The 17,369-nt window shown below is 47.1% G+C and overlaps 2 protein-coding genes across 2 annotated transcripts; one reads left to right on the plus strand and one right to left on the minus strand.

Annotated features, from left to right (window-relative positions):
- Positions 1-278: 278 nt before the first annotated feature.
- Positions 279-4,790, minus strand: LOC116679101 (zinc finger protein RFP-like). Its single transcript, XM_032508809.1, is given in 4 exon segments — positions 279-662; positions 665-1,026; positions 1,029-2,015; positions 4,572-4,790. Coding segments are annotated over 4 exon segments (1,782 nt in total). The 5' UTR covers positions 4,702-4,790; the 3' UTR covers positions 279-359.
- Positions 4,791-6,608: 1,818 nt separating this feature from the next.
- spred2a (sprouty related EVH1 domain containing 2a) lies at positions 6,609-11,909 on the plus strand (the record flags this gene model as incomplete). Its single annotated transcript, XM_032508810.1, is given in 4 exon segments — positions 6,609-6,777; positions 7,829-7,893; positions 8,829-8,984; positions 10,744-11,909. Coding segments are annotated over 4 exon segments (1,065 nt in total), but the record flags the coding sequence as incomplete, so codon positions are not given.
- Between the last annotated feature and the right edge of the window lie 5,460 nt (positions 11,910-17,369).

Consider the following 17,369-nt stretch of genomic DNA (forward strand, 5'->3'; position numbering starts at 1 on the left):
TAGAGCGTCCTCTGGTGGACAGACTATGCAACGCCATCACTACAGGGACGTTGTAGAGCGTCCTCTGGTGGACAGACTATGCAACGCCATCACTAACAGGGACGTTGTAGAGCGTCCTCTGGTGGACAGACTTGCAACGCCATCACTAACAGGGACGTTGTAGTTGTGGTTGATCGTCTGTTTTTATTTAATTTTTTAAATATTCATTCATCAGAATCATTTATTTTTCATTATAAATTATTCTGATGAATGAATATTTAATACATACTGTGTTCTGTAGACAATCTTGATAATAAACATATTACATACATTTGTTCCCATGAAAAGAAATATATCAATACCTGAAATAAAATGAGTGATTAGTTTACTCTGACAGGAGAGATGATCAGAGGGGCAGAGTTTTTACCACCATCATTATTACTACCAGGCCAAAGGTATAAGAAGAGGTTCTCAGTGAAGGAGCAGCCAGTAAAGGAGTAGATAAGAGCTGCAGCATCTACGTCATAAAAGGAGACCAGACCCTCCTCATAGTCCACAAACACCCCCACCTTCTGAGGAGGAGACTTCAGATAGAGACGGACTAAAGGGTCAGCAAGAGCTTCGTACTCATTTTCATTTCTCAACCATATCGTCCAGTAACCATCCTCAGGGCTCAGTGTGACGCCTTTTTTCCCTTCCTGTTGATCGACTCTCTGGCCACTCCTAGATCCCATTCAGTCTTTCCTTTAACTTGAACCTCAAAGTAAAATCTGCCTGAAGAGAAACTCTGTTTTCCTAAAACACAAGGACAATCAGAAAATCTCTCTGGGTTGTCTGGGAGATTCTTCTTCACATCACTATCATTCACCTTTTTCCCATCATCAGACAGGATGAGATTAGGATGTGCTGTATCAGGATCAAGAGTCACATCCACTGCATACTGCTGGACCCTCTTCAGCTCGGACTCAACCAGCTTCTTCATCTCTTCACTGAGTGTCTCCTCCAGCTGAACCACAGCTTTCACCACAGTCCCCTCATATGATGATGGCGGACGCTGACGTCTGTCCAGTCCTTGGTGGGTGGAGGGTGGTTGGTGTTTAGGGACTGGACCCTCTGGAGAAGATGGAGGTGGTCTTCAGAGCGTGAGAGCTGCTCCACCTCAGTGCTTCTCTTCATCAGCTCAGAGATTTCCTGTTCCAGCTCTGTGATGAAAGCTTCGGCCTGTTTTTCTCTTGTTTTCTGCTTCTCTTTGATGGTGTTGATGAGCTCATTCAGGCCTCTCTCAACAGACTCCTTCAGAGAAGTGAAGACCTGAACACCTTCTGCTATCTCTCTGTCTGCATCTTCCTCACTGAGCTCCACTGAGTGTTTGATCTCCTGAACCTTCAGTCGTCTCTTCTGGATCATCTGCTGGATTTCAGCCTCTGTCTTCCCCAGCTCTGCCTTCTTTCCTTCATATCCTTCTTTCAGAGGAACAACATCATGCGTCTTGTGGTCTAAAACAGTGCAGAGCATGCAGACACATGTCTGGTCGGTCTTACAGAACAGCTCCAGAGGTTTATCGTGCTCCGTACACATCCTGCCTTCCAGGTTCTCCACAGGGTCGATCAGCTGATGTCTTTTCAGACCTGACGTGGTCCGATGAGGCTCCAGGTGAGTCTCACAGTAGGAGACCAGACACACCAGGCAGGACTTCAGGGCCTTCAGTTTGGTTCCAGTGCAGACGTCACAGGGAACTTCTCCTGGTTTGGACACTTGTTGCTCTGAGCTGCTGCTGCTGGCTTTCTGTTGAGCTGACTGTCTGAACTGAGCGACCATCTCAGAAAGCAAAGTGTTGACGTGCAGCTCAGGTTTTGTGTTGAAAACCTTTTTACACAGGGGACACAGGTACTGGTCATTAGTATCCCAGTGTTCAGTGATGCAGGTTTTGCAGAAGTTGTGTCCACATGATGTGGAGACAGGATCAGTGAACACATCCAGACAGATGGAGCACAGGAACTGATCTTCAGATGGCAGATAGTTTGCAGCAGCCATATCTACACAAAGGGGGAAAGAAAAGGAAAAACATTAAATCCAAAATACAGTTTTAATAATTATTTAAAAAAGAAACTAGTGTGTGCAACTTTCAGAATCAGATTAAGACACTTTGTCCCACTTTAGTCCAGTCAGTCCCACTCAGCAAACATTAGTTAAACTAGAACTGCAAGCAGATACAACGGGGTCCAAGCCTCCCCGCGCAAGTCAGCCTCAACGACCTGGGGGGGGCACAAAGGTGGAACCTAAAGCGAAATGGTGGGGGGGGCAAATATCAGGATATATGGACATATGGAGAGGTGCATGTAACAGTACGGATTAATAGCACAATGACCCCGAAAAGCTCTGGGCTTCTAGGCTGGATATAAAACCTTCTGTAAGGGACAGGACGGCAACAAAGACATCAGCAGAACGGGGACACTGTTAGCTTTTAGCTCTTTTTATGTTTCTACTAGTTAGATTATAAAGTTACAAAGTTGTGAATCAGAAGTGTCGTTTGGCTTCATATACTACCCACTCGACCTAATGGATAAAACCCTAAGGGATAAAATGGCCCAAAATGGTCTACGTTGATTTTAGCGCCCCCTAATGGCTTTATCTTTACCAATTTTGGTACACAGCCTCCGGGCGGCATGCCATACAGTCATCACAGGTTTGGTGTTGATAGCATTTACTGTGGCAGAGACATTGCAATTTTCCCTTGAAATGCATTGATTTTTTTAGACAACCCCCCCCCCCCCCCCCCCCCCAATTATCACATAACCTTCACGCTACCTAGAGATCAGCATAGGGAACTTTACATAAGGTTAGGTACACATTACGCTTAAGGTTTGGTGCCTTGCTCCTGTTGGAATTTAAAGATGTTCTGCTACATTTTGTTATAACCCAGCTCTACAAATGTGTTGTTAGGGAGGCTTCCCGAGTCTGGTGCTAGAGAATTCATTTTGATAAAGTCTTTTATTCCTTATTTCTTAAAGTGGTTTCTTAAGTAGTGTGACTTTCATGCTTATTATGTGTACATTTTAACAACTGTCTTGTCCAGTTTCTGCTGGTTAACAGATTAGGTGGTAGAGTGTCCTTTCCAAGGACACCCAAAGTACACGTTGCACAAACTGTCTCCATTCTGAAAGCTGATACTCATAATATAGATAACCACAGCCCAATGTCTGTATTCCTTATCCCTGTGTGTGTGTGTGTGTGTGTTAATAAAAAGTCCGAGCTACAAAGAGGATTTTGAAGTTCGTTAGGAGCAGAGCTGGTGATAGGTTGCTCTTAATTGGTCTTCCCTTTTGTCGGCAAAAGTCTATAAACTGCTCACTACCGTCTGAAGTCTCGTTTTGTTTCCTTTGACCGTCATTATTTAGAAAGTTTAAGTGTCCTGAACCTGACATCTGGTTTCAGTCTCTTTCACCCCCACTGACCTTTTCCTGAACTGAGGGTCATAAACCTTAAGACACACACACACACACACACACACACACCACACACACACACAACACACACACCACACACACACACACACACACACCACACACACACACACACACACACACACACACACACACACACACACACACACACACACACACACACCACTGTGGCCAGGAGACCCCACCCTTTGTGAATAAGATTAGGGGTCCAAGATCCAGAGAGTCAGACACATTTGGGGGAGCCGTGTTAGGTTGACTCTGTGTTTGTGTCTAGGATATATCTTATGTAATAAAATGGATCCACACATCCACATCTGAGAGTTTGATAATTGAATGAACACTGAGATGGAGCAGGACTTAGCTCCAACACTCAAGAACACCTTTCATTTCCTCCTGCTGCTTCACATTAAAAGCCTCCCACTGGTTCTCTGTTGAAAGCTTTTATTGTGAAACAGCCAGACAGGAAGCAGTATTCATGAAGCGATCTGTAACCGGTAACAACAGCAGTAAAGCAGGAAGTAACCTAAACTCCAAAAAACAGCTTCCTGAAGTCCTGAGAGCTGCCCAGAGACACTGGTTAACCCAAATAAATCAACTCTTCTTCTTATGGTTTTCTCCCTTTTTTCAACACTACGTAACTAACTTATTAACTTTTACAACATTTCCTAAAGTCCTGCGAGCGGCCCCAGAGAGACCGGTTCCAGCTGTTAAAGGGGGCTGCTGTAGACCGGTTCCTGCTGTTAAAGGGGGCTGCTGTAGACCGGTTCCAGCTGTTAAAGGGGGCTGCTGTAGACCGGCCTGCTGTTAAAGGGGGCTGCTGTAGACCGGTTCCAGCTGTTAAAGGGGCTGCTGTAGACCGGTTCCAGCTGTTAAAGGGGCTGCTGTAGACCGGTTCCAGCTGTTAAAGGGGGCTGCTGTAGACCGGTTCCAGCTGTTAAAGGGGGCTGCTGTAGACCGGTTCCAGCTGTTAAAGGGGGCTGCTGTAGACCGGCTTGCAGACTACCAGCCGTCCTCATGTTGTTCCACATCTCACCAGAAAGGAAAAGAGAGGAAGGTCCTGCCTGAGCAGAGCTGGAGCTCAGTGGTAATCCTGGTTGGAGGAAGTTAAATCTGATCAGCTGGACTCACCAGTGGTCCAGAGACTCTGCTGGGCTGTGGACAAAGACCTGATGAAGTCCCTTTGACTTGTCTTCCAGAGAGAAACAGAGACTTGTCTGGACTGCAGCGCGGCCGACACCCTGACAATCTTAACTTTCATTTCTGGAGTGTGACGTTGAAGCTCTCCTCTTTCCACTGCTGCTCCTCCTCCTGCTGTTAGCTTCTGGTTCCTCCCTCGGATTCACAGGGTCAACACCAGGGTGGGGTCTGGTTACTATGGAGACAAGGTGGAGGAAGGGGGAGGAAGGTGGAGCTTAGACCTTTATTATGTTTGTTAAAACTTTATGTGCCGCTCTCTCTCTCTCCATATCTTTCTGTCTCTCTGTCTCTCTGTCTCTCTCTCTTTCTGTCGTTGTCTCTCTCCCTTTGTCTCCCTCTCAGTCTCTCCCTCTGTCTCTCTCTCCATATCTTTCTGTCTCTTTCTCTTTTGCTCTCGTATCTCCCTCAGTCTGTCTCTCTCTTTTGTTGTCTCTCCCTCTGTCCGTCTCTCTCTGTCTCTCTCCATATCTTTCTGTCTCTCCCTCTGTTTCTCTCTTCCCCTCTGTCTATCTCTCACCATATCTTTCTGTTTCTCTGTCCGTCTTTCTCTCTCTCTCTGTCTCCCCCACTCTCTCTTTCTGTGTCCGTCTCTCTCTCTGTCTCTCTCTGTCTCTCTGTCTGTCTCTCTGTCTGTCTCTCTGTCTGTCTCTCTGTCTGTCTCTCTGTCTGTCTCTCCCCTCGAGGCCTCGCTCTCTGCAAAATTGGCACATTGACTGTGATCAAATGATCCCTTCCCAACTAAATTGTAAAATCAAATTACATTTAATTGTAATGAAATGACGCAGGTTAATATCAATAATCAATTCATTAAAATAAATGCATGTAATTTTAATAATGCTTGTAGTTTGTTCGCTAAGTGGGGGGGTGTTGCAGCACCCTCCGCACCCCTAGTGATAGAGAATTCATTTTTATAAAGTCTTTTATTTGTCTTATTTCTCTGCAGTAGTGTCTTACAGTAGTATAACCTTTATGCTTATTATATGCACATTTAACAAACTCTCTATTTGCTGCTGTTTATCACAGAGGTAAATGTCTTAGTTTCGAGGTCACTCAAAGTACACAACGCCCAAGCGCCCTGCACTTTGCCCTGATTCTCTTAGCGTAGGCATAATACAAATCATCCTTGTATCAACAACTGTGAATCTGTGTGTGTGTGTGTGTGTGTGTGTGTGTGTTTAATAAAGAGACTGTGTGACGGGGTGATGAGGTGAGGACCCAAATGCAGAAAGAAGGAGGGAGGCAGGAGCAGGCAAACAAGGCTTAATTGCAGTTCTTTAACACAGAACAATCCACAAGAGACACAAAGTCCGAGGGACAATCCAAAATCCAAAAAACAGACAGGCACAGGAGCAGGGGAAAATGCAAAAAACAGGAAACTACACAGGGAAAAACTCACGGGGGGATCCGGAAGCGTAGATGCATGTGGCACAGGCAGACTGAAAAACAAGAATGATCCAACAAGAGGCAGAGGAAACACTGAGGTTAAATACACAAGGTAACGAGGTAATGGGGAACAGGTGACACATCAGGTGAATCACATTAGGGCGGGGCAGGGCAATCAGACAAACAAAGTGACGCTAGACAAGACAAGACAAGACAGGAAGCCGATTTCAAAATAAAGCAGAAAGTAGAACAGACAGACACAGGGGAACAAGACAAGGCCAGGAGCACAGGACCACGGAGAAAACAGATAAAAACACAAGAAGGCCAAAGAAAGGGAAACATACACCCAAACAAAAACCCCAAACCACAACAGACTGAGCTACAGAGAAATAGTTGAAGTTCCCTAAGAGCGACGCTGAAGATAGGTTGCTCTCGTGTGTTCTTCCCTCTTGCAAGAGTCTATTAACTGCTCATTGCCGTCTGCGTTAAGTTTAAGTGTCCTGAACCTGACACCTAGCTCCCGCGGCGGCCATGTTTTATTATTCAGGTCCCTCCATCTGATTTTGTGGGCCTGTTGTTCTGCAGGTGATCCTGGAGTGTTTCCTAAAGAAGGACCTGGTCTACACCAAGGCCACGCCCACGTTCCACCACTGGAAGGTGGACAACAGGAAGTGCGGTCTGACCTTCCAGAGCCCGTCCGATGCCCGGGCGTTCGACCGCGGGGTGAGGAAGGCCCTGGAGGACCTGACCGAAGGTGAGTCACGCACTCCCCCACCCAGGACCTCCGTCCACCAGGAGACCTGGGAAAGACTCACCCAGGACCTCCGTCCACCAGGAGACCTGGGAAAGACTCACCCAGGACCTCCGTCCACTAGGAGACCTGGGAAAGACTCACCCAGGACCTCCGTCCACTAGGAGACCTGGGAAAGACTCACCCAGGACCTCCGTCCACTAGGAGACCTGGGAAAGACTCACCCAGGGGTGGAGGCCACGCCATGTTGTCCTCCTGCTGGCGTTAGCACCCAGTCTCTCTCTCTCTCTCTCTCACTCTCTCTCTCCTCTCTCTCTCTCTCTCTCTCTCTGTGTCTCTCTGGAGAATAACGGCCGAGGATAGTGGGGGAGGATAACGGCTGAAATAGTGGGGGAGGATAACGGCCAAGGATAGTGGGGGAGGATAACGGACGAGGATAGTGGGGAGAGTAACGGACGAGGATAGTGGGGGAGTAACGGACGAGGATAGTGGGGGAGGATAACGGTCGAGGATAGTGGGGGAGAGTAACGGACGAGGATAGTGGGGGAGGATAACGGACGAGGATAGTGGGGGAGAGTAACGGACGAGGATAGTGGGGGAGGATAACGGCCGAGGATAGTGGGGGAGGGTAACGGCCGAGGATAGTGGGGGAGGATAACGGCCGAGGATAGTGGGGGAGGATAACGGTCAAGGATAGTGGGGGAGGATAACGGCCGAGGATAGTGGGGGAGAGTAACGGACGAGGATAGTGGGGGAGATAACGGACGAGGATAGTGGGGGGGGATAAAGGACGAGGATAGTGGGGGAGGATAACGGCGAGGATAGTGGGGGAGAGTAACGGACGAGGATAGTGGGGAGAGTAACGGACGAGGATAGTGGGGGAGAGTAACGGGCGAGGATAGCGGGGGGGATAAAGGACGAGGATAGTGGGGGAGGATAACGGTTGAGGATAGTGGGGGAGAGTATAACGGCGAGGATAGTGGGGGAGGATAACGGCCGAGGATAGTGGGGGAGGATCTAACGTCTACCGTGCGTCTCTTCTCTCTGTCTCCAGGGTCGACCACGTCCTCGTCGACGCTGCAGAACGAGGCGGAGCTCGGCGACGATGACGTCTTCATGGTGAGCAGCTCTTCCTCCTCCAGCTGGTAACACACAGGAGCCCTGGAGGGGGGGGGGGGGGGTGGCCTTGACCAACTGCCACTTTGCTCGTTTGTAAGCCATGGTGTCTCTCTCTCTCATGGGGGGGGGGGGGGGGGAATTCTCTGGGCGGGCAAAGCAGAGAAAGGGGAGGTAACTTGCCCCTTATGACCTCATAAAGGGGAAGATTTCAGATCGGCCCATCTGAGCTTTTTATTTTCTCAGAGGCAGAGCAGGGCTCGGTTTACACCTATCACCATTTCTAGCCACTGGGGGACCATAGGCAGGCTGGGAGGACTCTCATTAATGTTAAAAACCCTCATAAATTGAAATGTTCATGCCATGAGACCTTTACAGACTTTTCTTAACTCATTTCAAGCACAAAAACAATTGAGTTTAGGCATGTAGTCACTAGAGATTTGAGAAATAATTCCACTTTAGCGCCTACTTATCTCTTTACACATTGCTCTGGAACTACTGAGGGCGCCACTATACAGAAAGATTAGTTTTTTCTGAATATGTTGATATGAAACCCACAGGGATCAGTTCTATGCAAACACCCATTAAAGGAGAATTAAAAATATCTTACAAAGCCCTTAGACCTCAGAGGGATAAACCGACACCATGTGAGTAATAAATGGCTCCATTTAAACAGGGTCAAACATTATCGGTTTATATCAGACGTCATCATTGTATATTTACACACAATTTAATGAGGTACAACGATCAATGTACAGGCCACGAGATATGGGGAACCATAAACAATGAAACATACAATAAATACCATACCAATCTAAAACTTGCTTTATCATGGACGCATTAAAGACCGGTTCACTACATAGGCTACTTGGCCCAGAGGGACCCGTCCTCCAGTCAGGGTTCCCACCTTCTCCCCCTCTTCCCCCTCTTCCCTCCAGACGGCCACCGACAGCTCGTCCAACTCGTCCCAGAAGAGAGAGCCAGCGACGCACACGCCGGCCCCACACAACTTCTGCGAGGCCCGACGAAACCATTGCATCCTGGGACATTTCTACGAGCAGCACCGGCCCTCGGATCACGACTTCCCGGACCGTGTAAGTAGAGTCAGAGCCGCAGCTCTCTGACTTTTGTTTGTCAGTATGTGTGTATGTTTTTGATTTTTTTTTATGTCCCCTTAAGTTGTTTTGTTAACTGTTTTGTCTAATTGTGAATGTATTGTATAGTTTTTTTGGCCTTTAAGGACCCCCCTCGAAAACGAGATGCCACATCTCAAGGGGTTATTCCTAAAAAAATGAACTTCTAGTCCTATTCTCACATTGCCAGCTCTGTCTGGCTAAAGTCTGGCTACACCACAAATACATTTTGGGATAAGAGAAAAAACTAAGAAGAAGAAAACTCCCCATCCAATATTAAATGAAGTTACCTGTTGACACAATACAGTAACGTGAGCTAATTAACCCTTGTATGGTATTTAGGTCAAATTGACCTGAATTTTTTTCTATCAACGTCCTTTCCTTATTTCCTTTGATAAACATGTATTCCTGACTCAGAACATTATTCTGGATATGACACTTATGTTGTTTCCATAGTGGATTTTTAACATGAATTATAACTTATGATAAAACCCCACTTCCATGTTTAATAGTGTGCTAGTAGAGACTGATGCATTCCCTAAACATAGATGTTATCTCAGCTGTTAGAAATGGAGATAAAGACAATATTTGTTAATAGATTATGAAGTAAAATTTTATTTCAGAATTGTTTTTAAAACCCCAAATAAGTCCCGGGTCAGTTTGACCCGAGGGACACGAGGGTTAAATCAGCTGATACATGGTTACACCATCTCTTACCGGTGTGTCTCCGTGTGTACGTCGTCTACAGAAATCCCACCAATCGGTCCCAAAACGCCCCGCCTAGAGAGGAGACGCCCTGAACATATTCTTTGTAAATCTTTACAATCATTCCCCAAAACCACCAAGCAGACCGGCCTGGTTGCACCGTCCACATCTTCAAAACTCGACCTTTTCAACGTGTAGCTCGCTAGCTCGAAGGTTGTTGTTTCCCGAAGAGATCCAAGTTTTTTGGGGTCATTTTAGGCCTTAACTTCCAAATCAATATTTTCTAACTACAGTACATGCAATATGTAAAGTAAACTGTCCCACTATTAGAAATGCAATGAGAAAGACAGCCTGCAGAGGGCAATGATCTCCCTATTGGGCTGCCACCTGCTCCCAGTCATGAAATAGGCTGCTCAGTTCTCCCAGTGCCGCGGTGCTTTGTGTGGTTCAACGTTAACCCTTGTGTCAAAATTGAAAATCCCTTTTATCAACGTTTTTTTAACTCTTTCTTACGTTTTTGTCCCTTTTTTCAATGTTTGTCACTTTTTTTTGACGTTTGACACTATGTAACACTAACTTACTAACTTCAGTTTTACAGTTTTTTTGGGGAATTTATCAAATAAACCAAATCAATAAACCTCATTTATAGGAAATTATACCTAATGTTTGAGTTAGAAAAGCAGAAATTAGGAATTATTGAGACTAAAATTAAAGGAATGGATGTTGATGATAATCACAGACTGGAATATGTCAACTTTACTCAATACTATTCTCAAAAACACTTCCATTTGTTTTACAATGCTATAAATTTGAATAAGACCCAAAATTAATGAAAGTAGAGATTTGTACTTGGCAAAGAGCGTTGGAATCAATCATGTTATTTTGGGGAATTAAAAAGAACACTGATATAGGACAACATGAGGACAACATGAGGACAACATGAGGACAACATGAGGACAACATGAGGGTTAAGATTGTGTGTAACCATCACAGCTCTCTCTCTTCTTGGTCTCAGGTCAGCTTCCAGGTGGAGGAGGAAGAGATCGTACGCATCCACCCCCGCGAGCGATCCTGGCTCACCGGCTACGAGGACTATCGCCACGCCAACTCCACACGCGACAAACTCCCCCGGCCCGACCACCACAACGCCTACATGCACATCGCCAAGAGCGAGCCGCCCAAACACGACTACGCCTACCCGTACCCGCTGAGCTGCGACGGGCAGCGAGGCTGCAACGGCAAACCCGGCTGCCCGGAGCGGGGGGGCAGCGGCGGCCGCAGAGCGGCGGTGACGGCGCAGCCTCGCGCCCTGCAGCCCAAAGGCAAGAGACGCAAGGAGGACGGCGAGCGTTCCCGCTGCGTTTACTGCCGGGACGTGTTCAACCACGAGGACAACGGGCGGGGCCGCTGCCAGGAAGCCCCCGACCCGGTCCAGACCTGCATCAGGCGGGTCAGCTTCATGTGGTGCGCCGACAGCCTGCTGTATCACTGCATGTCGGACCCGGAGGGGGATTACTCGGACCCGTGCTCCTGCGACGCCGGCGACGAGCGCTTCTGCCTGCGCTGGACGGCGCTGGTGGCTCTGTCCATGCTGGCGCCGTGCATGTGCTGCTACGCCCCGCTCAGGGCGTGCTACCGCTGCGGCGTGGCCTGCCGCTGCTGCGGCGGGAAACACAAAGCGGTGGGCTGATGGTGCGTTTGTGCTCAGTAGTCAGAATTTCCAAGGTCAAAGTCGCGAAACAAGCCGCCTGAACTCGGAAGTTGGGAATTTGGGAAGTCGGACAACCTCGCGGTAACCCGCAATGTCAGTTATTCCCAATATCGTGCAATAAACAAGGGGCGCCGAGACCTGAATGGCGAGGCCACGACGGCAGTTGACATGAAATGAAAAAGGCCCCGGGGACCCCGAAGCACAACGGCTAATACAAAATGTAAATTACCTTTACAATTCCCAGTGACACGAAGGACAACACAAGGGTTAACCTCAGATTTTGGAGTTGGGAACTCAGACAACCTCGCTGTTCATCAACAATAGTGAAAGCTGCAGCAACATAAGCACTTCTGTCTTATTTGTCTCTCACTAAATCAGACGTACAGACAGTCCTGTCCATCGTCATCATCATCTGTGGACATGTTGCAGCGTAATGCGTCCTCATCAACTGGTATTGCCAAGGCTTCATTCACACTGCTTGCATGCAGTGCGTGAAGCCTTACGTATGGTGGGGGTTGCCTCAGGGAGGGGGGGGGGCGGGACACTCCAAAAAATGCAGCAAGTCTGCGACGCAAAGTTGACACCGACAACTTTTGGAGAACCCGACGTCACGCTGCAGTGGCCAATCATTTGACCTCAGATCGGACCTGTGGGTGCGTTGTGAAGCGGTGTGAGTGTCCCGTACAGGAAACAGGAAACGTCACTGCCTCTATCTCTGCCACGAGAACGTTTAAGAACCCCAAACACAAGCTCTGACCTGCCCGGGCCGACTACTTCCTGCAACAACAAAGCACTCGCTATGTCTCGCTCGTCTCTTCTCTTTCTCCGGGAAATGGAGCTGCTTTCAAGTGCAGTCGGAAACGTTATCTATACACGATCTGATGGAGAACAGTGTAACATAAAGACTACTTGTACTACATTGGGGAGGGGGGGCAACTGCCACTTTGCTCGTTTGAAAGCCATTATGTCTCTCTCTCATGGGGGGCCAAATTCTCTGGGCAGGCAAAGCAGAGAATGGGGAGGTAACCTGCTCCTTATGAGGTCATAAGGGGCAAGGTTACCTTCCCTTTCACTGCTTTGCCCAATTCCACATCATCCCATATGAGCTTTCATTTTCTCAGAGGCAGAGCAGGATACCCGGGGGGGTTAAAGAACACAACAGGACGTCAATCAGTGACACTTTCAATGACACTTCCCGGATCGCAGCATCATATTTTTTGGTCTGAACGTAGCTTATCGATGGCGAACTTGAGCTTAAGTCATCTCAGGTGCAATGTTGTTCCCTGCTCCGGCTTCCGAGTTCCCGAGGTGAACGGAAAGCACTACGAGGGGACAGAGAGACAACAGCAAGGACTCATGGGAAACCCAGGCCACGCTGTGATTTGGTTTTTGTCGTTTGTCTCGTCCACGATTTCCACAAAGAGGAGAAAAAAAAAAAAGAAAAAAATCAAAAGATCTTTTGTGACATTGGCGACCAAATGGCTTCCGATTCTCACAAGAAACATTTCTATCAAATACATGTAAAACATAAAAAATGTACTTTATATTTTTAAACTCGTGTCTTTTTTAGGCTTGATTACGTCATTTCTTCAGCGCCGTGAGACGTCAGTAGGACTGTTGTTGTGTTTGTAGAGAGAACCGCAAAACATGTCCACCTTGTAATATTTTAGGACGCACACGATCTTTGAAGAAATAATCCAACGTGGCGAGATGATTTAAATTGTTAGTCAAATGTTTGGCAGACGCTCAGCAGAGACACTCCACTGGTCTGGACGCTGCTCTGCTTTCCTCCCAGCAAAATGAACACATAAACCAGTTTGGCTGACCAGTAAGATGGCGGTTCCCAGTCTTCATTAATCCAGAAACACAAGATGGTGACATTTACATAACTGGGCCTCACAATGTCGGATTTCAATCTGAAAAAAAGCTAAGTTTTGTGCAGATAAATCATCAATTTTTGTAGTTTTTTTGTAGTGAACAAAACACAATATGCACAGCTGGACCTCATTCAGTCATACCTGGCTGTTCACAACACATTCTCACTCCCGTTGCTTAAAATACAGACGCTTGGTCGGGTCCCGTTATTGTTATTGACACTAAAAGTCTATTAGCGTCAGATATAAACGCTCTGGGTCAGCGTCACTTTTGGCGCAGTAAGGTTAAGGAAAAGTTGGTGGGTGGGCTTATAAAAGGTAGGTTTATGTGACAGAAGGAGAAGAAGAACGGGACAGTTGGGTTTAGGAGAAGAAGAACGGGACAGTTGGGTTCAGGAGAAGAAGAACGGGACAGTTGGGTTTAGGAGAAGAAGAACGGGACAGTTGGGTTTAGGAGAAGAAGAAGAACGGGACAGTTGGGTTTAGGTGAAGAAGAACGGGACAGTTGGGTTTAGGAGAAGAAGAACGGGACAGTTGGGTTCAGGAGAAGAAGAACGGGACAGTTGGGTTTAGGAGAAGAAGAACGGGACAGTTGGGTTTAGGAGAAGAAGAACGGGACAGTTGGGTTCAGGAGAAGAAGAACGGGACAGTTGGGTTTAGGAGAAGAAGAAGAACGGGACAGTTGGGTTTGGGTGAAGAAGAACGGGACAGTTGGGTTTAGGAGAAGAAGAAGAACGGGACAGTTGGGTTTGGGTGAAGAAGAACGGGACAGTTGGGTTCAGGAGAAGAAGAACGGGACAGTTGGGTTTAGGAGAAGAAGAACGGGACAGTTGGGTTCAGGAGAAGAAGAACGGGACAGTTGGGTTCAGGAGAAGAAGAACGGGACAGTTGGGTTGAGGAAACGTGACACAAAGGACATGAACCCCGGTCTCCTGGGCTAAGGTCCTGTGTTATTACCGTTATCGTTGTCTCTCCTAATCCCACGTGACCTGCTGCTCTGCCCGGTGCGTCCCACGGCGACGCTGACAGACACGGACCAAGCGTCGTATTTTATGAGTTTGGAGTGAGTTGACTGGTCCTACTGGTCTGTCTTTACTGGTTTCTGGTTTGGCTCCATAATCCATTTTATTTCTATATTACAAACGGTTAGCTGGTGGAAATGGTGTTGGATTTTGGAGTTTTGCACACGCCCGCGGGCAAGGTGTGAGGTGGAGTGAGCAGGGGGAGACTGGAGAGAGGGAGCAGCGTTAGAACCAAGCTGTAATCAGAGAAATAAAACATTATATCCCTATATATTGTCTACCTATTATTTAGAAAAGCAACTGAAGCAAGTTTTAAGACGCCACAAATGATATCCAGCTACAAAAAAGCCGGAAAGTCGTGAGTTAGAACGGAAGTAGAGATGTTTCTGTGGAGACAATGCACCGTCTCATCGCATCTGTGTAAACCGGCAGGTTGCAGAACGCTGGTCTGCAGCTTTTTTGCAGCTGGATATCATTTGGAAGAATTTCAAAGTTTCAACTTGTCTCAAATCTTTGGTTGGAACTGGGCTTTAAATGCATCGTTAATTCAAAAAGAGACTCGAGGACGCCTGACGCATCAGAAAGGAGTGAAGGCCTCTGTTGGTCCTCTCTATGATGTTCCTGACAGTCTAGTGCTTCTTATTTATTATATATTTATAATTATTTGTTAATATTTTAATTATTTAATCTTTATTTATTCAGGGGGGGGGTTCACTGAGAAGCAGCCTCTCTTTTGCAGGAACGCCCTGATCAAATTTGCCCAGATTCATACCTAGAAGCTGCCCAGTACGGCCACAGTCGGATCTGCTGCCACTGTTAAGGGCCTTGCTCAAGGGCACATCGGTAGTGGTGATGGGGGAGGGACTCTTTAATTTTCCCCACCAGGATTTTATCCTATTGGTCTGGGGGATTGAACCGACACCTCTCCCGGTCACAAGCTCTCTTCTCTAACCTGTGGGCCACCACTGCCCGCTTCCTGTTTTTTGAGTTTTGAGATACGGTTTCTTTCATTTGGGGGGTGTGTCCAGGTGATTCCCAGTCAGCAGAGACGTGCAGTCAGCAGAGAGGTGTCTCACGGCCGCGATGGACGACTCAAGATGCTATTCTCTGGACTTGCTATTGGACTCGCTCGCTGATGACTTGGACTTGGACTCAGACTCGAGCATTCATGAAATAGGACTCGGAAGTTAGTTGGCGTTTCTGACTACTGTTGTGTGTAATAGGCAGCAAGGGAGTAATCAAGTCCTGGACTCGGACCCTGGTGACTCAAGACTTGACTTGGGTTGCTATTCTCTAGACTTGTGTCTCGACTCAGACTCTCCTTTCGGGATCAAAAGAAGCTAGAGAATAGTGACTTGAGTCCGAGTCAAGTCTTGAGTCACCAGTTTCCAAGTCTCGAAAGGAGAGTCTGAGTCGAGACACTAGTCCACAGAATAGAGACCCGAGTCAAGTTCTCTGGACTTGTGTCTTGACTCAGAATCTCCTTTCAGGACTTGGACACTGGTGACTCAAGACTTGACTCGGGTCGCTATTCTGTGGACTTGTGTCTCGACTTCTTTCGGGACTCGGACCCCGGTCAATCAAGACTTGTGTCTCGACACAAACTGTCCTTTCGGGACCGAAAGAAGAGTCTTAGTCGAGAAAAAAGTCCAGAGAATAGTGACTTGAGTCTGAGTCAAGTCTTGAGTCACCAGTGTCCAAGTCCAGAAAGAAGAGTCTGAGTCGAGACACAAGTCCACAGAACAGCGACCCGAGTCAAGTTCTCTGGACTTGTGTCTCAACTCAGACTCTCCTTTCAGGACTTGGACACTGGTGACTCAACACTTGACTCGGGTCGCTATTCTCTGGACTTGGGTCTCGACTCAGACTCTTCCTTTCGGGACTTGGACCCTGGTGACTCAAGACTTGTGTCTCAACACAAACTGTCCTTTTCGGACCGAAAGAAGAGTCTGAGTCGAGACACAAGTCCAAAGAATAGTGATTTGAGTCTGAGTCAAGTCTTGAGTCACCAGTGTCCAAGTCCCGAAAGAAGAGTCTGAGTCGAGACACAAGTCCAGAGAATAGTGACTTGAGTCTGAGTCAAGCCTTGAGTCACCTGTGTCCAAGTCCCGAAAGAAGAGTCTGAGTCGAGACACAAGTCCAGAGAATAGTGACTTGAGTCTGAGTCAAGCCTTGAGTCACCAGTGTCCAAGTCCCGAAAGAAAAGTCTGAGTCGAGACACAAGTCCACAGAACAGCGACCCGAGTCAAGTTCTCTGGACTTGTGTCTCAACTCAGACTCTCCTTTCAGGACTTGTACCCTGGTGACTCGAGACTTGACTCGGGTTGCTATTCTCTGGACTTGGGTCTCAACTCAGACTCTTCTTTCGAGACTCAGAGCCTGGTGACTCAAGACTTGGCTCGGACTCAGGTCGCTATTCTCTGGACTTATACCTCGACTCAGACTCATTCTTCGGGACTCGGACCCCGGTGACTCGAGACTTGACTCAGACTCGACAGTTGGTGACTCGACTGCAACACAGCACTTGCACACACGACAGTGTGTTCAACGCAACCTCGTTTCAGTTTTTAAAAAATGTCTTTCTACGTGTTATCATAGTGTTCTACGATTTATCGAAGTGTTTTTACGTTTTATCGTAGTTTTACCTTCTTGATACCGGTGCCAGACGTTTCCTTTTCTTTCTCCGGCGAGGAACGTGACCCAAAAGCAGTCGGTGCGCCCGGCGCTCACGTCGGCTGATAAAGGAAAGTGCCTGAAGCCGCCTCTTCATTCACGTCCTGATGTATATTTCAGAAAGTTACAACTGTGTAAAAAACAAAAAATGAAGGTTGTATTTATTGGTTTGTCTTTTTTATATAATTCACATTTTTACCCATGTAAAAAACAGAAAATATAGATAAATATATACATGTATATGTATTGAGTATGATGTACATTTTCAGTTCTATTTTTTTATTGTTTCTAATATGATGGATGTAAATCTCTTGAGAAGAAGTGTATAAAATACAAATACATCATCTGGAAACTAAAGAAG

This window comes from Etheostoma spectabile, unplaced genomic scaffold, assembly GCF_008692095.1.
Source record: "Etheostoma spectabile isolate EspeVRDwgs_2016 unplaced genomic scaffold, UIUC_Espe_1.0 scaffold00009361, whole genome shotgun sequence".
Taxonomy (NCBI): domain Eukaryota; kingdom Metazoa; phylum Chordata; class Actinopteri; order Perciformes; family Percidae; genus Etheostoma; species Etheostoma spectabile.